Here is a 23,952-nt window from a genome sequence, read left to right as displayed (position 1 = left end):
GCGGTGACGCCAGCCCGCTGCGCCGCCTGTGGCGCGCACGTGGTAGCGGCGTATGGAGGGTGGCAGCGGGGGACGCGGCCCTGGCCCGGCGCTGGCGCTCCGCGGGGCGCTGATGGCCACCAGCGGCGGCGGCAGGCTGCTGGCGGCCCGCTACAAGGAGCCCGGGTCAGTGGCGGGGCGCGGGCAGCGACGCGGGGCCTGGTGCGGCTGCAAAGGGCGCGCGGGGCCCGCCCGCCTGGCCCCCCTGCCGCTTTGGGTAGCGAGGAGCGGCGCCTCTCACCTCTCAGCGTGCAGGCTTGCGGGGTAGCAGTGTCAGGTCGCTGACTGACTCACGGAACAAAGCCAATTTCGCTCGGTTTGTTGCATATTTACAGCACCCGCTTTGGTGTAAGGGCTTTTGTAGCGGACTGTTCAATTAATGCCCGCAGTATCACTTTTCAGCTTTTTTGTCTTAGCAGTTTTTGGCACTTATACAACCATCATATTGATGTCATTGGTTTGTGAGGTCGGTGAATACCGGAGGTCTAACTATGTAAACAGTAGCGGCAATGAGGAGGTTGAGGAGCCTGACAGAATTAAAATGCGTACAATTTATGTGGAAAAGAAAATGAATACTTTGCCAAAAGATGACAATTTATATTTTGTGTATGTGTACAATACAGGGTTTTGAATTTTTACTGCTTCTGTAGCATTTTAGGAGTGCTGTTTGCAGGATATGGTTCTTAGAAGTAAGGGTCAGTTGGGCATATGACTGCATAATAGCAGTATACTACGAAAGAGCTGACACTTATCATGATTAAATTTATTATTGTTCTAGTTACAGTGCCTTTAGTCTGTTTGTTTTTTTTTATATATATATATATTTTTTTTTTTTTTGCTTTGCAGTGATGATAATCTGTTCGTGTATGATTGCATCAGTGCAGATAAGATGACCACAGGAAATAAAGGGTGAGAGAATAAGAGAATCCACGTAGATAATCTGCTGCTTTCCTCCTGAAGTTATGTAACATGAAGAAAATAAAAGAAAGGCACGGAATAGCTGCTTGAACAAGTGATGGCCAAGTGGTTTTTGCTAATCCTGATGGATCTATCCATTTATTTTATTTTTTTGTAATTTCATCACAGTGAGGAGATTGTACGTTTTTTGCTTTTTTCAACAAAGCATCAATAATATAGTTATCTTTTCTCTATGATCCTTCTCAGTCAAGGCAATGCTTATTTAAAAAAAAAAAAAAAAGCATCTTCTATTAGATCATCTAAAACAGTTAGAAAATAAAACAGATTCTGTGTATACAAGGTTTCCTTCAGGTCTGTTCTCTAAATCACGAGACTTCTAAAACTGAAACAATCTTTTCCTTAGTTTAAATTCATCCACTGGGAATTGTTTTACTTGTAGGCAGTCCTGCTGTTTTTCACTAAATTCATTTCAAGATCAGCTAGCACAAACCCTAGTACTTGTTTAACCAGGCTGATGCAAACTTAGGCCTTATTGTCCTTTTTCTTGGTCTCTTTCTTTCCTACCATAGGAGAACAAAGAAATCTAAATCTTGCCCCCTGTCTATAGAACGATTAAATACTTCAAAAATGTTGGAACTGTTAGAAAAATTGTAGTTATCTCTAACCTTTCAGCTTTGTTTGACATCTTTGTTCTTACAAATTTTCAATGTGTGATAAGATTTGATGTGGAGGTCCTTAGATACTACACCATGCAGAGATGAGCTATCTGGGAAGCAGGACGCCTGTTAATTTGAGTGCAGCAAAGTCCTGTGTCTGACTCGTTTCAGTGCAGGACAAGTCCTGGCATGATGTTTATGGTTGCAGTGTATTCACTGCTTCCATGAGGTCTTTGTGCTCCACTGTAAAGTGGAGACATGTCTTAAAAGGAAGGCAGCTCTAAATTTAGTTTTGGTTACTTAGGTTCTAGCCTTTTAAGTTCAGAAAGACTTCACCTCAGTTACAGCAGCTTCTATTTACAGTGTAAAACTGTGTAGTGAGACTACGCTGTTTAAAACATCAGCTAATAATTGTCTTCAGCTGAAGTCCATGTAGTTTGATATTCAGTAGTGGTACCAAATTTGAGCCAGTGACTCATTCACTTGAGAGAAGGCTGCCATTCAGAGGGACCTTGACAACTTGGAGAAGTGGGCTGTCAGGACCCTCATGAGGTTCAACAAAGGTGAAGTTCTGCACCTGGGATGGGCTAACCTCAAGCAAGGGAACAGATTGAGGGATTGACTGGATAGAAAACAATTCTGCAGTAAAGGGGGTATGGGTTCTGACAAGTTGGTGATAAGTCAGCAGCTTACCATTGCAGCAAAGGCCAAGGGCATACTGTGATATATTAGTAATAGTGTAGGTAGGAGGTCAAGTGAAATTATTTTTCCTCTCTATTTGGCATTTGTGAGTAGTACTGTATCCAGTGTTGGGCCCTCCAGTACAAGAAAAATGTTGATAAACTGGAGCTAGTGCAGCAAAGGGCCACTAAGGTGGTCAGGGAGCTGGAATACATGATATACAAGGAGAAGCTGAGAGCATAGGGTCTGTTCGGCCCAGAGAAAAAAACTAAGGAGAGATTTTATTGCTCTCTACAGCCATCTAGTAGAGGGTATGGAGAAGACAGGTGCTTCTTGCACCTACATAGTGTCAGGATGAGATGCAAGGACACAAGCTGCAACATAGGAAATTACAATTAGATACAAGGAACTTTTTCACTTGAGGGTGCTTAAACATTGTAACAGTGTTTCAAATGTGTCAAATCTCCCTCTTCGGAGAAATTTAAAATTTGACTGGACAGGACTTGAGCAACCTGCTCCTATTTGACCTGATGGGAGGAGAGCATTTCATTAGATGATTGTCAGAGGTCCTTTCTGACCTAAATTATGCTGTGATTCTTGCAAACTTGAGGCTCTGGGTCTCAACTGCTTCTGACAGTAGATTTGTCTTTGTGTTAGCTTCAGTAGGTTCTGAATTAGGCCTTTATGCCTCCAAAACACAGAATTGCTTTAAAGACTTGCTACTAGTCCTTAGGGGGCAAGTACAATCCCTATATCTTTGCATTAACATTCAAGCTGGCTTAATATTTTAAACATAAATATAACTTCTAGCCTTGTACTTTGTTCTCCGTGTTTATTCTTGCTGGTAGTTTGAGAGTAACCTTCCCTTTTAAGGATTTCCATAACTCTGCTTCAGACTGTGAACCTGTTTTCCCCCTTTTCTGTATTAGACGAGATGGACAACCAGCAGATAAAGGAAGTGATGACATCTTAGCTTTTGCCTTCTCCTCATCAGGAAATTATTTTGCCTTGACAGATGACAACAAACGTCTGATTCTGTTCCATACTAAGCCTTCGTGGGAATGTGTTAGCGTCAGGTAAGGAGGCAGGATATTGCATATTACTTCATTATGGAGCTATGGCTGCTAACTTATAAAATAGTAATTCTTGGGATACAGCTGTTTGTTATTGCTGTGCTTCCTTTGTTTCTTTTTTTCATGTACTTATTCAAACAAATCTAATGTTCTTGGGGTTTCAAAGGTATCTGACCAGAAGTTATGTATGGTATGTCACACACCAAGAGCGGGAGTGCAGACTTTTTGTTTTTTATCTTTGGCAAAGAAAAGGATAAATCTCTGCTTATTTCAGAAGTTAGTTATTTGCATCTTGAAGAACTGAATCTTTACCTGTTTTTAGTGGATGTTAAGGTTGGGTCTTTAGGAGCTATACTAAACAGTTCAGTGAGCGCATTTTCGAGTTCTGTTGACCTCAGGTAGTTTTGAAAATGAGAGCATTTTAGGCAGCTTGTGAATCTCTCTTAAGAACATGCCTTTAGAGATGCTGCCAACTGTTTTCCTTCTGTAGAGCTGTCCTCCTGTGAAAACGGTCTGCAGCTGTCCACCAGAGGTCCTTCATTTACAAGTTTTTCATCGCTGCTTGTGACAATTGTCTTTTTGTAAAGACATTATAAAGACAATTGTCTCTTATAAAGAAGACCAGGAAGGACTTCCTGAGAAGATAGCATGTGAGTGAGGTCTCTGTTTCTGGTGATCTGTGGTGAATGTGAGGCCCTGGCAATCTCCCTCAACTTAGCTATGTTTGGGGATGGAGGGGCGTGCAGTATGTGATGGACCTTTGATAGCTTAACCAATGTCGTAGTGAGTAAGCACTTAAAAAAAAAAAAAAACCCTTAGAAATGGCAAGTTCTGCTCAGCTCAACTTTTAAGAACATCCTTTCTTTGTGATTAGATGTCTTTGGAGCCCATTGGGTTAAAAAGGGTGCCTTCTATTTGCTACTGTATTAAAAAGAATTTCATGTAGTTTCAAATATTACTCTTTAACTAGACTCCATTGCAGTTTTGTGTCTACTAATTTTTTTCAGTTGTAAAATATATAGCCACCTTTTTACTGTATTAGTGACTCAGACAAAAAAGGTAAAACAAAACAACCCTGACGACTGTTTTTTTCACTGAGGAAAGAATGCTTTTCCATCACTTATGTTTGTCTTGCTTTTTGGAATGCATGATACTGCCACTGGTAAGTTTATTCAGGTGATATAAAACTCTGAACTTTAAATAATTTCTCTCCAGAGACTGACTAACCCTTAGCTGTGGCAGTATGAGTCTGCTATGCCTGATCTAGACTGAATGTGAATTTATCCTCTTGTTTCTTCTCACATTCTTTTTCCCCTGCTACTCTGCCCTGTTCTTCCTGCCTGTAGAAGTTTGACGTTTTTGTTTTCTGCTAAAAAGTCATCTAGGACTACAGCTGGATTTTATGGGAATGTCACTGCTTCCTCTTAGAAAAATGGGAATACAAGCAAAAAGATCACTGCATTACAAAAGAAGTGCCACAGTTGAGCTGTGTAACTTGTTATTGGCAGTGTTTTGTAGCAAACTGTGTTAAAGGTTTCATGCAGTGTTGGCTTTTGCAGTAAACTCATTTCAGGTCAGGGGAACTTCTGAATCTGTGCATAAAAGCAAAGGCAATACAGCCAAACGTGGAGTACGAATTTTTCTTGTTGGTGAAATAACCTCTTTCAAAGTTGTTCTGTCTGAGCCTGTAACATCTTAATAGGCATCCCTGTCCTGTTGCACCATCCATGTCTTGTTATGATATTGCTTTATCATTCATTAAAAAGCATTAGAATGTCTTTGTCTGTCTAGATGAAGAGCAATATATTTGTTCTTTCACCTTCAAAGGTCACTGAATTTCAGCAGCACATGAATAGAAGCGCCGGTTTCTTATAAACTTCAGTATCTACAGTCCTATATAAACATACATGAAGGGATTTGGAAAAGTGGTGTTATAAAACTAAACTTATAGCAGTAATAACAGTAGTTGGTATGGTGCAGAAACTTTCTCTACAGTAAATGATTAAACCTGTTTTAAAACCTGTTTTCTGACACAGGGTCCTTATGTTTACCTGAAGAGTCATGAGAAAACCATTACCTGCTACACTAGCAGTTGTAAACTGTAAAATACTGTCAAATGATGTGGGGAAGGCACAGTCTGAGTTCACGATTTTGTATGGACAAAATACACTGAGACTCTATAACTCTGTCAAAGTGCAAAAGAACATGAGGAGGAGGAGTCCTTAAGGCTTGCAAAGGACTTTCTTTTACAGTATAAAATAGCATTTGGAGAAGTGGTTTCAACACAGCTTTTCATATGTGTCAATTAAAAAGACTTTTTTACTAGGAGAGCTACCACCTTGCTTTCTTTTCCCGATATATTTAGCTTGTATTTTTGTTATGGAGAGTGCAAGGAAGTCTGCTAGGTCTTGTTTAGAGAACTGGCCAGCTGCCTAGTCAAACACCCCATTCAGGAAAACCTAAGCAAAATGCAGGCGTGCGGTTTTAATGCTATCTTCTTTTCTCCTGCTTTCCAGGTGTTTGCAATTATATAATATTTCATTTAATAGGATTCAAAAGTCCTGTTTTCTCCCTGCTTTCCCATCCACATCCCTTAGCATTATCATCATTCCTGTCATTTCAGGGACATGGCGTATGATGAGAGCTTCTTGGTCTTTGTATTTAACTGGGTCTGAGTCTAGACTTGCTGAAGTTGCCACCAAAACTGCTTAAGCTGTGCCATTTTTCTTTCAGATCTGTCAATAGGAGATGTACTGCCCTGATTATTACAGCTGCTGAGGATAAGATTCTGGTTGCAGACAAATCTGGTGATGTCTATTCTTATTCAATAACAGAACCCCAGACAGAAGGAAAACTTGAACTGGGTCACTTATCCCTGCTATTGGATGTGGTAAGTGTGTGCCTCCATGCACCTTCCATACAAACTTGCTTTTGTGCTTGTGTTAGGTTTTTCGTTCCTGCCTAGTCCCAGCTTTGGGGTTTCTCCTCTTCTCCTGCCTCCTCAAGATCTTCTAGTTCCCTTTGATATAAACCATGTAGATGATCTGTGTTTCTTCCTGACTGAACATTGAATTTGGAAAGGAAACACATAAGTTGTTTATTTTGGGGGTGATTGTTCAAAAACTGCACGTTACAGTCATGGAAGACTTAGAGTCCCCCAGTTCTATCATGTCAGTTTAGCTCTTCAGTATGACAAGTTTCTTTCTTTTTAAGATGCAATGGGATTTCTGCTGTACTCTTCCAGGAGTTTAGTGGCTTTCGTTGGACTCAGTAGTCAGTGCCGCTTGTCTTAGCGAGCAAGAAAGTTACTATCACAAAGATTTGCTTCCATTGTAAATGGAAACTTGTGGCTTAATGCTTGCACCTGCCATTCAGAGTAGGGAGAAATGGGTAGTTTACTGCTTTCTTTTTCCAGCTGAGGAAGAAAAGTATTAAAACAAATTCAAATATTGGGCACTAAAACTCTGTCTTTACCAATAGGCGCTGAGTCCTGATGACCGGTATATACTAACTGCGGATAGAGATGAGAAGATCAGGGTCAGTTTGGCTAAGGCTCCTCATAACATTGTGTCCTACTGTCTGGGACACAAAGAGTAAGTTTACTGTGTGCAAATACTCATTGTGCCTGGATGGATGAAGTACTTGTTTCCCCAAATCATATTGAGCTGGACTTAGGTTACAGACTCCAGAGACTGAGAGTTGTTAGTTCAGGATAGAGCCTACCTTAGTCTTATGAGGGACAAGTCTTTGAGAAGACTGTACTCCAACGGCATCTTGATGCAAAGCTCAAGCTTAGAGGTACTGTGGTAATACAGATAAACAGCTGTATTGATAGGAAGAATGGAGCACTGCCTGCCTGGCCATTAGACTGCAATAAGCTAGAGGCTGCAAAATAATATCATAAAATAGATTCTAGGAATTACGCTTCTTAATGTAGTTTCCTTGACTGTCTAGTAGCTCAGAAAAAGAGACTTTTTATGTTTTTCTTGAGATTGATTCTTTTGCTGTGGGCAACAACAGTTAGACAAATAGAAGAATATGTGGTAAATGGATAATAGAGGACATTCCTATAGGACGATTTTGCCATGGTATATTATTAAGTCCAGCAGGATGCAGGGTTCCCTCTGTTTTAAAAGGAAGGGTGCTTTTTCCTTTCCTTCTCATTGCAGTGATCTGAGGACAGGAAGGCAGCAAAACAGTCTGCTAGCTATGCTGATGTAATTCAGATGTGCTCTGAACTGCTAGGAGAGCAGTAGATTTTTTGGGGTATAGCCAATGTCTTCTAGCTGGTATATTGATACTCTCTTTTTAGTCCACAGGAGCAACTGTGTTTTACCTTTCCCTCTCGGTAGTCCTTCCACGAGGAAGGGAAACTCAAGTGGCAAATAGACTTAAAAGATTTTTTTCCCATCTGTATCTTGCTTCTTAAAATAGTTAAGTGTCAGTTGTGGTATTTTTGAAGTCTTCTGAGTTTGCCTTCCACCTGTATTTATTTTGTGGGCTTTTGAAGACATCATGTTGGTCTTTTGGAAGGAGGGAGTTGGGTAGGGGGCTATTGTGCAAGGTTTTTGCTGTGGCCACTGCTACGTTCTAAAGTCCATAGTGACATGGTAGCAGAGAAGACATGACCCTGCATAGGGCAGAGAGCATGAATAATTCTGCTTGTCTGGCTGTTGGGTTACTTAGGGATAACACCACCTTTCAGGCACGTTCCTGCACGAGATGACGCAACTTGGAGCAGTCAACTCACTATATCGGGGCAAGGGTTAAAGTAAGACCAAGGAGCTTGAGATATGGGTAGCAACCCATTGAAACGTACCCAGCAAGGTATTTTAATAAAGTCTTTAGAACAAAGACTAATAAAATAATTTGATAGTCTAACTTGAGTAGAGTTGGCGTAGTTTAAAAATAGCAGACTTCACATATTAAAGATCTAAGTAACCTTTGATCAGATAGAGCTTTCTGCCTACTGTGTACACAGTTGTACTTTCTAATGAATATAGAACTCGATGTTCAGAGAAACACTTTTAAACAGGGGCTGTTGTGCCCACACAAAGAGTTCATTAGTGGTTGCACAACAAGAGGACAGTTAGTGTAAATTGGTTGAAATGTATTTAAAATTTCAATATTTAAGGAATGAATAAGTAAAGGAATAGATAAAGCAGTTGCAATTGTTCCGTCTTGTTTTACACTCCTGGATTTTCCTCGTTTAGTGGTATACTTGGTGATTCTTGTTGAATCTGTTATGTTTGCATGCACTTGCCATTACTGCTTTGTAACAGGAGCTTGTATTACAAGGACCAAATCTTTTTTTTTCTTTTAAATGGCCTTGACGTTATGCTCATTTTCAAAAGCAAGACTGCCCACTTGGATAATGTTCTAGTCAGAGTACTGCATTTTATGTTGCGGAGCTCCAAGATGATAAGAAATTCCAGAAGTTCAGGTCCTTCTTGCTCAGCAAAGACAAGTCATCATAGACATAGCAGTATTACATACTTCTGAATAACAAGGTTTCCAGCTGATTATAGACACTGTTGGTATATTGCTGCATGTTTATTTTAAAACTTCATAGAGATTGCTTTTGAATGATCTCCAGCTGTAATGGAGGAGGTGTTGTATTCTGAAAGATGATTCATCACCAGTGATATGTTTTGAAAACAGCTGTTGATGATTCTTGTTTTTAATGTGGATCATGGATTGAGGAAGGGGAACATAAAACCCAGGTAAATCTATCTCAATTGGTATTTTTGGTCTAAATGGCAAAGCCCTGCTCAGTCAGGAGGAGGTCAGCAGGTAGGATAATATTTTTTCTATTAAGTAGGTCACTATGTATAGTGTATATATAATCTATTAAGTGTTGTAGATATACTTTATCTTCCCCTTAACTAGCCTGATAGGAAGAATCAGTTTGTTTAGTTATTATAAGATTCTCTTTCAAAGCGGGTGAGTCCTGTTATTGTGTGTGTTTAAAGACCAAAGTGCCATGCAACAGAGTTCAACTTTTGACTACTTTCCCTTTAGGTTTGTAAGCAAAATATTTGTAATACCCAACTATCCAGATCTGCTGTTGTCAGCTTCTGGGGTATGTATTGCAATTTCTTCTGGAAAGTACTTTTAAGAAAAGTTTAGACCTTAAAACTATTATCTGCTTGTGCTTGCCTCCAAGTCCCCTGGGACTCTGAGAATAAATTATCTTTGGTTTCCAGCTTTCTCTTTCTTCTCGCCCTCACTCCCTTTTTCCACTTTCTGTTCTGTGTTCAGCCATTTTATTACTAGAGCATATAGGAGCCATTTCACTGTGTTCATAATAAAGCTAGCCTCTTGTTAACCTCTTTGGGATGGGGAAAGTAGAAAGTCCTCAATATTTCTTCATCATTAGCTCTTGCTTGAGAGCACAGACTTTCATCAATGGACTGTTTAAACAACTTTGAAGCAAATTGGTATTATGCCAGCCTGCCATAATGAGCATCTTGAGAATTTATGGCCTTTGAATCCCAGGGGGATTTTTTACAGCACTTAAGATGAAAGAGCAGTTCTCTCTTACCCTCCCATTTGCTTTCCCCTGTGACGCTCCTTCTGAGTTGTGTCCTCATCTGTATGTGCCCATAGTGTGTCCAGCATGTGTTGTGTAGAGATTGCAGTGCAGTGCTACACAATGCCTTGGATGACAACTGAAGAAGTGAGTTTCTTCCGCCCACCCCCTTCTTTTTTAAAAATTGATAGACTCCTGCTGTCAGGCCAGAACTGTAAATAGTAAGCAGATGGAGCTGATCTAACAGGGAAACAATATTTTTCATATCTCAGACTACCAGAGCTGCATAGGAAGAAAAAAATACCTTCTGTGAAGGTTGTAGCAATTCTTCACATTTGGTTTCAACTGCTGCTGTTGCTTCCCTAAGACTCTTGTCTCTTGTTCTTCTGTGACTCCTCTTTGAGCATCTCTAGTGTTAGTGTTTTGTGCTTTGTTAGGGCTGCGTTTCATTCTTGGGAAATTCTTTTATGTCTTTGTTTTTCTATAAAGGTGTTTAGTTTCTTTCCAGGAGGTTACTAAATCAGATGAGAATTTGGTTGATAATAAGAGTAGGGGAGGAGAATGGCAACCTGAAAGAATTGCCATTAAAATACTGAGCACAGGTATTATTGTGCTATTTGAGATAGACTTGAAATCTATTCCTCCAGCTACCCAATTTCCACTTCAAAGGGAGAATTAAAGTTAGCATGATTGAATAATTTAAAATTGAAGGGAAAAATGCTGTTAATTAAAATGCTTTATCTGCAATTTGAGATCTTAACTAAATGACTATTTAGCAACTTCTGTGGGAAGCTGTTCAGGGAAATGGAATTTAGCTGAAGGCCACAAGTGGCCTCTTTTTGCCTGAGGTACTGTTAGTAATCACTTGCGTCCCCTTGAATCTATCCAGGATTGTACTGTACGACTTTGGGAGTACAGAAGTGGGAAAGAAGTGTACTGCTGTCATCTAAGCAACCTCAGTGAACCTGAGGCAACCAAAACCAATCAGGTATGGCTGCATGATAAGCTGTGTATGTTACTGCTTTATTGTCTTCCAGAACCTTGTGACTCCCAATGGTGTTTGTTGTTTTATGTTAGAAGTGCTTCCCTTAATATAGCGCTTCTGTAAAACCTAGAAACTGTTAAAATAGCTGTAATTTGGAGACAGGAAGAAAGTCTACTAGATTTTTTTTCATGTCTCGTGCATTTCTGAAAATATCAAGTGTTGACTAAAAGAAGCTCTTCATAGTTCTTTCCAAATACAAGTTTTGCAAGCTGGATAGCAAAAATGCCCCATTCTCTTAGTCAGAAAATATTCTATAAAGCTAGAAAGATCTAAAAATTAATCATTTTTAAAAAATACTAAAATTGAAGCTTTAATACCACTTGAAATTTTATCTGAGCAAAATACAGTTTTGTGGTGTTTATAACAAGTTACCTGAAAGAGTATTGCTATTGCCTGTGTAATCACCAGGCTTGTTATTCCGAGCTGTTTGAAACTGGTCTTTGTCAAAATAAAAATGTAGAAGTTGCATGTAAAAGCAGAGCACCCTCCAGGAGCTTATCCTGCAACCTGTATGTGAATAGTGCGATATATACATGCTCGAGGTGCTTATGTGATGTACAGTCAGTGTGAGTACTGGTCTTGATAGTATTTACTCTCTGGTTTCGTTCATTCTTGTCATGTGAAATGTCACATGATCTTTTGGCAGTGAGACAAAGCTTATTTTTTGCCCCTGCCATGAACATTACCTCTGAGCCAGGTGTTAATCTGTTGAGTCATTTAAGAGTAGTTCATCTTAGCATCTATCTTGCTGGGTGTTTTTTTTTTTTCATGTGAATCTCTCAAAATATTTTATATCTCTGAAGACCATAGCTGTCTTTCAGTTGTTTGATGACAGGGAAGCCTGCGGCCATGCATGGCTATTGAGGCAAAAGTTATCACAGAATTCATATCCAGGCTGAAATCCCACTGAATGTACTCCGAGCATGTTCTGCTCTACCTCTTCCAGTAGTCGTGAACTGTTCTCGAGGATCCCTCAGAGATTCTTTGCTGTCTGCATAGGTCTGGCCTAATTTGGGTAGTGGGAATCCCGGATACTGAATTGGAAGCGCAACACAAGGAAGGACTGCGCTCCTATGAACAGATGTGACAACCCAAGGTTTCTTCTGTGTGGTGGACATGAGCAAGTTCTTCTTTGTGTTTGAGTAATAGCATGCAACTTTCACTTCTATCTATACATAAGCCCTTGAGGGTAGCCACTTGCATCACAGAATGTACAGTTTAGATACTGGGACATTTGACTCTTGGCCTAGAGTTCTTGTTTCCAAGAACTTATGTCTATATCGACAATTTAATCTGCTCTTGAACTTGAAAATACACCTCAGACGGCTTCTGTCCATATACATGAGGTCTCTGGCTCATGTCAGCTTGAGTCTAGTCCTTGAAATCTGCGTTTTGGAAATAGTTGGGTTTTTTTCAGAAGCGAGAAATGTAAGAATGAGTGTAATGACTTAGGTCAAAAGTCCACCTAGCTGGTATCAGTCTTGGTGGGGGTCAGATTGGAGGTGAGGTGGGGATTAAGACTGGAGGAAAAATTAAGACTGGGGTAAACCTACAAAGTTGCTTTGCAAGTATAGCCTTCTTAGAAACAGGTGTATCAGGCAGTTTCCAAGCTGAAGTTTTTAGTCTTTGTGTTTAAATGTACCTAATAAGTGCTTCTTTGCAAAAAGCATAATTTGATATCCGTTGAATCTAAGTCTTCAGCAATGCTGCAAGGCATTTCCTTTGGGAAGAGAGATGGTCTTATGTTAAAATACTTTACTTTCTAGCTTTATAGGACCATTGGGGACTAGTAAGTAACTTATTGTGAACATAAAAGGAAGAGAGAAACCACATTATTACCTTTAAAAATATGAATTGCTGCTTAGACTGGATTAGCATTTAGTAAGATGTCTTGCACATAAATTAGTGGTGCTTGATCTTACATGGAATCTGAACTCCATTGCCTAAAGACAAGTTTGTTCAAAGTAATACTAAACTCTAAAATGAATCTGGAGGGTGGTATTGGGTAAACTAACAAATGTTAGAAAACAAACAGCAACTGATCAAAAGGAAAAGTTTCGACTCTCTTGGAGTGCTTTTGAAGTTTTTAGAACATAGTTTAATAATGCTTGCCATCTTCTAACACACCTGATAATATCCCTTCTGTGCGATACTCTGTATGCTGATGTGGTCTCAGTAGAAATTAGGTGTGGGCCCTTGATTTTTTCAGAAGTCTCTGCTTAGCCTCTTTCTTTACTCCCGTAGTGAGTAAACGATGGCATACCAACCGAGCATGTGTTAAATCAACTTTATTCCTCTAGCCATTGGCATGCGCTGTGTTTCTCTTAATGGTCTTTTTGGAAACCTCAGGCTGACCTCCTCCATGAATCTGCAAAATTCTATTTATTACCAATGTTTACAGGCCTTTTAAAATTTGTCTTTAATAACACCAGATTTGCATCGTGCTTGTGGGGGTGCAGAAGGTTCAGTTGGCTTCCAGAGTTCATGCACATTTGTGATGATCATGAGATGGAGTCCCAATGATGACAACAGATAAATGACAGATAGGTTTAAATCTTAACACTGTGGAGTGCCACCTGTGTGCCTTATTGCTACACAGTTGTCAATATGCACTTCTGTTTTACTAGCTCTGCACTGTTTTAAACCACTGTATGACCATTTCATTAATGTATCATATAACATAATTAATAATCGGCATGCTGGTTCCAGGCAGGAATATCCAAGTAGTAATTCTGAGCGATTGTTTCTCTCTTGGTGGCCAGCAGGACCAAAAAAAACTGTGTTTTTTTTCTGGCATTGTCTTCTCTGGTGTTTCTAATGCAGACTATGTCCAGTGGTGATATTTAGCAATCCCGTGCATACAGCTGTATCAAAGGACAAAAATCTTCACGACTTAGTCACTTCAGTCAGCACTTTATAGGTTATAACTTGCATGTTGGGTGCTAATGACTGTGACAAACGGATTGAATTAGGATATAACTGCTTCTTTTGCTTCAAGTTGAATTTTATTTTTGTACCATTGGTACCCACTATGAATGCTCTGAAGCTTGAACTGAACAACTTGATTTCATTATTACTGTGTTTCATCAGTAATGGTAGGTCATATGAGCATGTAAATGTGGCTTTATTTTCATCATCTGCCAAGCAAAATATGTCTGTTTTGGGAAATGAGGAGTGTTCTTGAGCAGCATAGTATTGGCTTCAGCAAAAGGGTTGCAGATCCCCCATTCATTTTTCCACTAGAATAGGAGTACTTCTCTAATTCTGGAGTGCTGCATAAGTATTTTTCCACCTTCAGAGCTTTCACCTCATCTGATCTTGACAACAGAAGCTTGTTTAAAGTCCAAAACATGAATTACACTACTCCACCCTAGTGCTTCAATATGTTAATTTTTCATAGGGTTTCTTTTCACAGATGACATCAAAGTTGATTTTTAAAGTGTTGGCAGGCTGATAACACTGGCACATAAGTTCTGAATCAGTAGAGAGTCTCAAGTGAGCTTCTGTTCATCACAGGCTTCTCTTGTAGCTGTTTTTTTTAACTTCACTATTTTCATAGGCTTATAGTCAAGATGCTATTCTGGGGCTTGCATTTACTTCAGTGATTGTTAACTTACCCAGTATTATGTTAAAGAAAGGAAGGATTCTGCACTGAAGATGCCTTTTCCTGTTACTAAGGAATAACACTTGGTTCAAAACTTCTCCTCCTTTCCTCCAGTGAGGGTGAGGGAGAACTACTGAATATTTTAAGTTCACAGAATCCTTTGTCTGACAAAGCACTAAACTATGTAGGTGGATGCTTCCTATCACTGCTTTTACATCCTGCATGTTTGCCATGAGACAGTCAGAGAGAAGCTTTATTAGAAACAAAAATTACGTTTTTTTTTTTAATATTTTGGCTTATTTTCTTAATTGTCTAAAGAGCCCACTGGTGATTGACAACAGAAGCTGTCAGTTGTACTCCAAAGCTACAGTGTAAATGGCTCCATACTGCAATAATTAGAATTAGACGTGTTAGCTACAGTGACCCATGCTAATTCAACCCACTCAACCTCATTCTATCTTGTATTTGAAACCATAAGTATTTTTTATGCTTATGTTATACAGGAGGCCTTGGTCCTGCTGTCAGCTGTGGAATAACACTTTATATTTCTGTAGTGTAGCCCTATCTGTTCAAAAGAGCTCTTAAACATATCTTTCTTTTGATAGTGGCTTTTAGAAAATGTTCTTCTGTCCAAAGAAGTGATCAAGTATGTGAGCGAGAAGTACATGCTGGCAGGTGGTGTACATTGCTGTTGTTCTTGCTTGCTTCCCCCTCCACTCCACCCCCATCCCTCCCTCCCAGAGATTGTATCACACAATGAATTCTTTTCTTCTCTTGCTGGAGATCACTGTGTAACCTGTTTTTGGCTATATTTATACTGTTAATTAACTTTTCTGCGGTTGATTCATCTTTTGGTAGTCAGATTGGGTACTGTGGACAAAAGCATTCGTTGCTGCCTTGAATGTTTGGAAACTACGCAGCTTGTTTTACTTTCCTAGATTGATTGCAGAATTCCAAAGCAAATCCCCTGATAATGCTGTACATCAGCTGCTAGCTCAAAGAGTAAAATCCTTTGGTTACTCCCAAATTCAGGTGGTTATACTGGTGAACTAGGGCTTCTGTCCAGTGAGGAATGGCACCTCAGGGAAGGAGGTGAAGGCTGAGAGGGGGTGAAAGAAAAGGGCTCTGAAGGACACATCTGAATTCTGCCATTAGAGTGACAAGATGATATATTTTCCCCGCCCTAAAGGGAATGACTGACTGCTTCTCTGGCAGGAAGTTTTTATTTGGCAGAAATGATGGTGTTATCACTACTTATTTGCGTTAGACCAGCTTTTTTGCTTTTGTAGTCTCGTCTTTCACATATGAGAGATGTTTTCAAAAAAAGCCCCAAGTTCTTAGTTCCCACTCAGGTAGCCTCAAATCAGTTGCTGTATAGCTCAAGTAGTGTCATGTATCTAGCAAAGACACTTCTTTGATTCCCCCCTGAAATAAAACTGTATTTCTTGTAAATTCAAAGTGGTTTGTTTAAATGAGAAAAATTTCCTGAGACACTCTTGCCTTGTTCTTCAGAGCATTTTTCCTTCTTGAGCAGTTTAGCTTCATCTAGATACAGAATCTGGGACAACCCAGCAAGCATATTGGCTATGCATTGCTGATGTCTTTTTAACAAAACATAACAGTTTCTAATGCCTTGTGCTTATAATCTCTATACTATTGGTGTGATATTAAGCCTTCTCAGCTAGAATGTTGGTATTTTCACCATAAGCATTGAAGGAGAGAAATTTTTAATGTTGGTGTATTTTCCTTGAATATCTTATCTGTTAGCTTGTATCTTAAGTGTATTTCACTAAAACCTTTACATTTGGTCTCTGGATAACTGCAAAAAGAGAAGTGTGGAAAACTTCATAAAACTACAATCATTAGTACAAAAAAATATATCTGACTGCAGTTTAAATGTAATTAAGACATCTGCTAAAATTTAAAGACTAAGACATGGAATTGAATGTAAACTTTCTGTCTATAAATGGTCTCTAATTTATAATGTCTCCCTTTTTTTTTTTTTTTTTCCTCTTCCTAATAGAAATATACAGTGTCGAGAATAGCCTACTGCTGTCAAGGTGGTTTTGTTGCCATTATATGCGACCGGTAAGAATAAATGGAATAATAGCTCAAGTCTCACAGGTCCTCTAAAGGAGAGAACAGCTTTCCATGTGGAATGTGTTAGCTTTCCCCTGTCTGAACTACTTGGTACTCTGGATTTTTGAGTGTCATAGGCATGTCTGTGGCCTTGCAGAAAATCTATGAGTCCTTATTGTATTTAATCTGAATTTAGAGTTGAGTTATAGTGTTACCTAGCTTAGCTAGCTTTTGCAGAATTTTGTGCTCCTTTTACTCCCTGTAGGAAACAGCAAGCCTAGGATGAGAGTCCCAACTGGTGTTCAGAACGTCTCGTGAAATTACTGTGCTGAACCCATGTAGTTTGGGTCCTGTTTGTTCAGGATGCTGTGACACCAGAGCGCCCAAACTTCTATTGCCATAATCTACACCTGTAAACATTTAAATGTACAGTATTACCTCATACAGCCTCTCCATGGTTTTAAATTGGACTTTTGGGTTCAGACATGCGTTTTTTTCATTAGGAAAGAGCACTAGGGAGCAGCAGGGCCAAAAACTGGGGAACCTTACTGTCCAACTCATAGGGAAGTGTCTTGTGGGAATGGATAAATATTCTTCCCTTCTTTTCCACAGTACCTTAAGCCTGCCAAGAAAACTGTTTTAACTTACAAAATCTTGGCAAGAGGAAAGGGAGAGACTGCTAGAGCTGCCTGTATGGTAAAATCGACGATCTGTCCCCCAGATGAACTTGCTCTTTGCCAGAGTAAGAAGCCTTAGCTGCTTCCTATCACACATGCTGCCAGGCCTAGCAGTTCTATGCACGAGCATCCAAATTGGCTCTGGAAGTGGAAGCAGATTCAGCAGAGGGCTGTACCTGTGTTAGTTAACCCTGGTGCCATGCACACTCCGAGTTATGTTTTTATTTCCATCTCCACAGCCCAGCATTTCTTAACAGTGTTGTCATGTAGACAGAGTAGCACGTTCAGGAGGGAGCTGAGAGGTCCTACCTGGCACACTGTAGGCCTGTCCAAGGGATGTTAGGAATCTTTGTCCGTAGAGGCCATGTCTGGTAGAGGAAATGGATGCTGACAGGAGAAGGGGAGATGATTGCCTTGCCACTATGGTGCCTGAATCCTATTCTTTAGCCAGTTCATGATTTCCTGTCCTTCTCATTCTCTTCTCCTCTCCTCTGGCATGATTTTTTTTTTTTTTTAATTGGTACTCCTTCAAGTTAGGCCCTGTAGGCTGCTTCTGATATGAAACAGCACTTAAGGAAATCCTTAATAATCTTGCAAAATTCCCCTTAGTGCATTTTCTTCTAAAGGAAAGGCAGTCCTGATTGTTCTTTTTGCATATAATATTTGAAAAGCCATTTGACCTTTGGGGTATCTACAACTTCTGCCTCAGACCGTGTAAACAGACTGCACTTCAAGTGCTACGGTGTTTTCTGCAATTTCCAATGACTTTGCTGTGGCTGTGTTTGGAATTGGAGTGGGTGGTTGCAGTTTGCTGTACAAGTGATGCCTCTAGGTGGATTTGGTAATTATGGTAATTAAGTCTGTTCTCTCAAAAGTATTCCCACAGTCTACATCTTTCAGCTTGATGCCATTGCCCAGCAGCTAATTTGCAGACAGCAAATCTCTCTGAAACATAGAGGTTGGGACATCGCATTTGAGCAAACAGGAGATTTATGGATTTTACAGGAAGACAGTGAAGCCCCTCTTCTGTTATACAGACTGGATGATGGACAGTGGAAGGTAGATACTTTTCTCACGCTAAAATCATGGATTTCTTGCGTCATCTTCAGGCCACAACAAAAGCAGAATAAACAGTGTTCTATGAACTAAATGTCAAGCTTCTCTGTGTCTTACGACTCAGACTTAGGTCTTGGATATGTCTCATTCTACTTCTGTCACCTGAGTATAATGCAAAACTGCTGGAGAGCTTGTTAGGATTACTAGTCTTGTCTCCCAAAAAGTTAACATGCGGCATAGTGGGGTCAAGTGAAGTGGTTGTCATTGTGCTCAGTACTTTAAACCACTGCCTCTGCTTTGTGTGTGCTATACTTGATGATTTTAAAAACGGCAAACAAAGAAATTCCATTGTGATTATTCTCAGTTACAAAAAAGAAAGAATCCCTCTGATGGGTGCTATGGAGGACAAGGCATTCTGACAGCATTTAACCTTATGTTATTAGTAAGAAGAACAAGTAGTCAAAGTTGGGTGATGTGCTATTGAGTTCTCTGTAATAGTATATTAAACAACTGGAAACTCCTTTATTCTCCTAGCAAGCCCAGAACTAACAGTGGTATAGTTGTGAGGTGATTTTAAATTAAACTTTTAAAGTATTAAAGTATTTTCTTTGGCCCTTAAGTGTTCTGTGTGGAATTCCTTTTCTTCACAAATCGGTAAGTGGGAGTCTATTCTCTTTTCCTTCAAGCTGTTGAGCTTCTCCAGCAGAACAGGTAAACTCAGGCCAGATTTCTCTAGTAGTCTGGGAAAGAAGGAGCCTAAGAGATTCTGGGGGAGCTATACTTACTCTCCTTACACGGTGCTCATCTAAGGGCTTTTGCATTTTTCAGTGCACTGTGAAATGTCAGGTTAATTGTTCATTATGCTCAAAACATCATGCAGTTTTCCTTCTTTTCCCAGCCTGTAACTGATGACAAAGGATTGCAGAAGATGTCAAAATATCTTCATGACAACTGGACGGTGTTTGAAGGTGAGAAATTTGGTTGCAATTTTAAAACTGCAATTTTACAGTTGAAGTATAAGGTTTAGGAGCAAGATCAGAAGTTCAGGTCAGTTTTACTGGCTATTGAAGTTGCTTTATCTTTCTAGCTTCTTCATTCCATCTGGGGTGTCACTGTGATTTGTAGTCCTTCTGTGGAAATTAGCATAGATAACAAATTTAAGGTTGTTTAGGCTACTCTTATCACAAAATGATGCAGATGTCTAGATCTGAATTACAGCATTAGAACCGTAGATGCCTTAACCTAGGGATGTTTTGTAAACACCCTGTTGCTGTGCTGCAGAAGTCTGTCTTACTGCTGTGATAGCAAATGCTATTGTATTCTTGTCTCTTCTGAGGACATTAAATTAAAGTACAGTGGAGATATTAAGAATGGAGTAGCTGTGGAAGAAACAGGTTGACTGTAAAGATGAGCCTTTCAGGTTAATCTCAGTAAGGCAGATTATATGGAGCCTGATGTGGTTGGAGGGTTTGAGCTTGGATCATCAGATCATCGTACATGAAAGCAATTGATATAAGGGTTGGTTTTATCCTTGACTTTTGCCCCAAGCCCTGGCAGAAAAATAAGTGATTTATTTGTTTGGAAGCAACCTATGTTTCCAGGGTTATCCATTTAAAAGAACACCCAACTTTATTTAGAAGCTGAAATTATGTCAGTGGTGATTTCAAGGTAGGGAAGGGATGTGACTTATGTTAGTGTATGTTTCATTATGTATTGAGGGTTGATTAATTGAAATCTCTCCTTCCTGGATGTACTTTGCTGGGAGATGGAAGCATGCATGTTTCCAAGTACCAGAAAGGTACTTGGCAAGGGCAGCTTGAGAGAAACAGGGCGGGGCTATATGTACCTTATTATGGGGTAGCAAACTTACTTCAGGACCATGCCCTAGCAAATACTGGTTTTCCATGCTTCTATCCTTTAAGAGTTTTTTGGAAGTGGGGAAAAAAGGTAGGAATACAAAGAAAATTAGAAGCAGCTGGCTTTGTTAGAGAATTCTCTAGCAATTTAGAAACATTGACCTAGGCTGCTAGTTTTACTCTGTTCTCCACAAAATGATCGGATTGATTAGCTGGTAACCTTATCTAAAGTTTGTCTCGGAAATGCTGTGGTTAATACTATGCTAGATTAATACTAGATTCACAGGAGTGTAGCAAAAGCATCAAGGGTAAATGGCTAGAAATGTGTATGTGCTGTCGGAAACTGTCCCATCACCGTTCGTATTCTGCTTTTGGGGGCTTATTTTAAATTAATACTCTAGGAAATAAGTCAGCTTAAAACAGTTGGGTAACCTATGCCCTTTGCAGTGCTTAAGTACTGGGGAAGAATACCAAAAAGATATCTAATAAAAGGTTACTGTATCAGTAGTTTTATGAACAGAAGCTTTGAGGTTCTGCAAGTATCTGACATGTGAAGGGAGTTATGTGCTCTGTTTGCTAAAAGTCAGGTGTCTGCCTCTGTACGAATTTTTTCCTAAAAGTGGAGTCTAAGCTGGGCTGTGTAAATGCAGGAGAGATGCTTCCAAGCACAAAGCAGGCTTAAACAATAAAAAAGCTGATGTTTAATAAAGTGGATAGGACCACAGTGAATGAGTGGAAATTCCACTGCACAGAATTCCAATACAGAAAGCAAGTGATGAGAGCACTAAGGGAATTAACAGATGTGTTCTTGTTTTGCTGCAATTGCAGATTTTGTGGGTGCAGAGAGCCACTACAGCAGTCTCTACAAGGCTTCTTTTGATAACATGGCCACCTATCTACAAAGAAAAGAGGAAAGGTTACAGCAGCAGAAGAAAAAAAGGAAGGATCTGCAACATGGTTCAAATGGACAAACAAAAAAGATTAAAACCGAAGAATCATCACTATGATGCTGCCTATTGTTAGCTTGTAGCTTTGCCCAAGCTGAAAGGAACTGATCTTGCCATGAACTGTTTTGAAATGTAAATTATAGAGGAAGATTTGATTAAACTTACATACAGATTGAGATTTTTAGGTAGCCTGATATGATAATATCCTACTTGCAACAGTTGCATTTACTATATGCACAAGCTTCTAACAGCAGAAAAATATTAGCAGTATAGTCTGAGAATCTCTGATGCATGATATATGAATATTGGAGATGGTATTTTTCTTGAAACAGAATCTTCTTTTTGCCTACTGTGTTCAGGCTTGCTTCTTCAAGTGGAAGTGCACTGATGAAAGTTGACTCTTTACTTTTTTTTTTTTTTTTTTTTTTTTTCCCTAACTTTTAAGGCTTGTTAGATAATGTGTTAGATAATGTAATTGATGTAACTGGTTATGGAAAAGGGAATATTACAAAATTGTTGCTATACATGAAAATTATAGCTGTTTTTACCCTATATAGTAGGACTTCTGCCTAGTTTCTGACTGAGTGCTTCTTGCTGGTAACATATTTCTACAAGGAGTGCAAAAATAGATTTTATACACTGAGAAGTAAAAGTAAAAAATGTCAATCAACTTTGTGCTATTAGAAGATCATTCTGTTGCAGTATGATCCTAGTGTGTCTGTGAAAATGGTTTGAGAGACCCATGAGCAATGCTTGGAGTGCATTCTGCTTCTTTTCAACAAGAACTCTTTCATGTTGAAATTAGCCAAGAATTCATCTTTTTGAACAGTTATCAGTAAAAACCTTATGGGATTACTTGCTGCTTCATCACAGGGCAGAGGATATGTATTCCTCTACCAGCTACCATCATGTCTGCATGGAATCTAATGTACTTCAGCTGAGACTAAAACCAGGTGTAGAAATCCATATGCTTTATTAAATATTAAGAATTAGCTGATGAACTATGAATATTTCTCCAGGCTGGACACCTTACAGATTTTTGCACTCAAAAAATGTTACATCACTGTGCTTATGACTGGGGAGCTGTAGCTTGTTTTGAGACTATCAGTTGTTCCAACAGTGAAGCAGAACTGACTGCTTATGTCTGCTCAAAATTGCAGTCTTGTCCTTATTGTGGGTCCTGCAGACTCCAAGTTTCTCATGGTGTAGAATTTCAGACGTTAAGTGTTTCTGCTACACATACAGTTGTGCGATGTAGGAGTGCAATGCCAAGTCCACAAGCATTGTGGCCTAATGTAGCACGCCTCTGTCCGCTATCTGCATACCAGCAGCCTGAAGCGTCTTGTTTGGGTACGACTAAATCTAGTGTTTCTGGATCTTACTTTCAGTGGAGTATTGTCTGCAACAATGAAGGTGATGGGTGGATAAGTTTGGGCTAGGAAAGGAATTTCACCTTCTCGGGTACAACAGCCATTTTAATAAAAAGCCTGCTGAGATTGACAGCCTGACTTTATGTAACCTGGAGCAAGGACTTTTGAACTGATGGGGATTTTCTTGTTTTTCAATGGAATACCTGAACCAGGCTGGCTCTGGTAGAATGGCTCTGACTGTCATGGCAAAGAGCTGACTTGGACTAGCGGCATAACCCTAGCAAAGGGTTACTGTCAGAGGACCCTATGTGCCTTTAGGCTTTTGTGCAATATCAAGTCTTTGCCACATCCTAGGTGGTAAGTTTCCTGGTCATACAGTCTGGGATGACTCTACTGTAAATTAATACTGCACTTTAAGAAGGTTGTCTGATCACTGCCTAAACCACTACTTAACATGTGAGAGAACAGGGTCTGGAGGGTCTGTGCCCAGGGCTGTACTTTACATTTGTTCAGGTGAGGCAGTCTGGTAGTGCACAGATTCAGTAGCATAAACTTAGCAAAAATGGGCAGGTATTCACAGTATTTGTGAACTAGACAGGGCAGGGAATACAAAACTTCTGCTAGCTTTTTAACTGGCTGTTAGTGGATAAGTAATGCTTAGCCCAGCATAAAGCCTGTGATATGAAGTAAACTTTGCACAATTTTTGAACAAATCTGAATCTGCAACAGGAGTTTGTATTGGATCATTTCTGCATGTCATGTGGTAATTCTGCTTTTGAGCTGGTGCTGGGAGCCAAAGGCAGACCTTGTGCGTCATCAGATCACTGCTTTAGCTGGGCCAGCTGAGATGACCAGAGTTAGTCCCAGGTGCTGCTGCTTATGCTCTTACCTGAGTGAGGAGAGTTGCAGGGATGCTGGAGGCTGAGAGCACGCGGGGCTCCTCTCCAGCAGGGATTAACAAGGCAGTTCACCAGCTTTCTCGGACATCCTGCTCACTACAGGGCTTTCTGTACAACCCTAATTTCTCCTTAGCAGCTTTGATGCTGTATTATGACTTCAGGTGGATAAACAAAACACTTGTTTAACCGGAGAAGGAAAATCTTCTAAGGAGGACACTGGGAACTGCTTACAGTTTGTTGGTTACAGATTCTAGATAGGGCTTCAGCACAAATATTGAAGCTCTTACGCTTCTAAAGGATGAGACTCATTTTGGCAATTCCTATGCCTGTGGGATTTACCCCCCTCTCCCTCCCTTCTCCCCCCCCTTTTTTTTTATTATTTTTTTTTAAACACAGGATAAAACTCAGCATTTTTCTTCACTTGCTGTGAGGAACCTTTGTTTTCCTCACCCTGACAGCTGTCCTGGAAGAAATGCAAAATCTTTTCCAGTGCTTGAACTCTGATGTGGGTCACTGTGTG

At 39.8% G+C, this 23,952-nt stretch overlaps 1 protein-coding gene across 1 annotated transcript; it reads left to right on the top strand.

Moving 5' to 3' along the window:
- The first annotated feature begins 40 nt into the window (after positions 1-40).
- WDR4 (WD repeat domain 4) lies at positions 41-22,663 on the top strand. Its single transcript, XM_062599242.1, has 11 exons — positions 41-165; positions 886-948; positions 3,224-3,370; positions 6,101-6,257; positions 6,848-6,960; positions 9,389-9,449; positions 10,789-10,887; positions 16,572-16,636; positions 18,180-18,363; positions 19,259-19,328; positions 21,045-22,663. The coding sequence occupies exons 1-11, from the start codon at positions 53-55 to the stop codon at positions 21,221-21,223; spliced, it is 1,251 nt and encodes a 416-aa protein (XP_062455226.1). The 5' UTR covers positions 41-52; the 3' UTR covers positions 21,224-22,663.
- Positions 22,664-23,952: the final 1,289 nt, after the last annotated feature.

The sequence above is a fragment of the Rhea pennata genome, chromosome 1 (genome assembly GCF_028389875.1).
Source record: "Rhea pennata isolate bPtePen1 chromosome 1, bPtePen1.pri, whole genome shotgun sequence".
NCBI lineage: Eukaryota > Metazoa > Chordata > Aves > Rheiformes > Rheidae > Rhea > Rhea pennata.
Note: the sequence above shows the minus strand (reverse complement) of the source record. Positions and strands in the feature narration are given on the sequence as shown.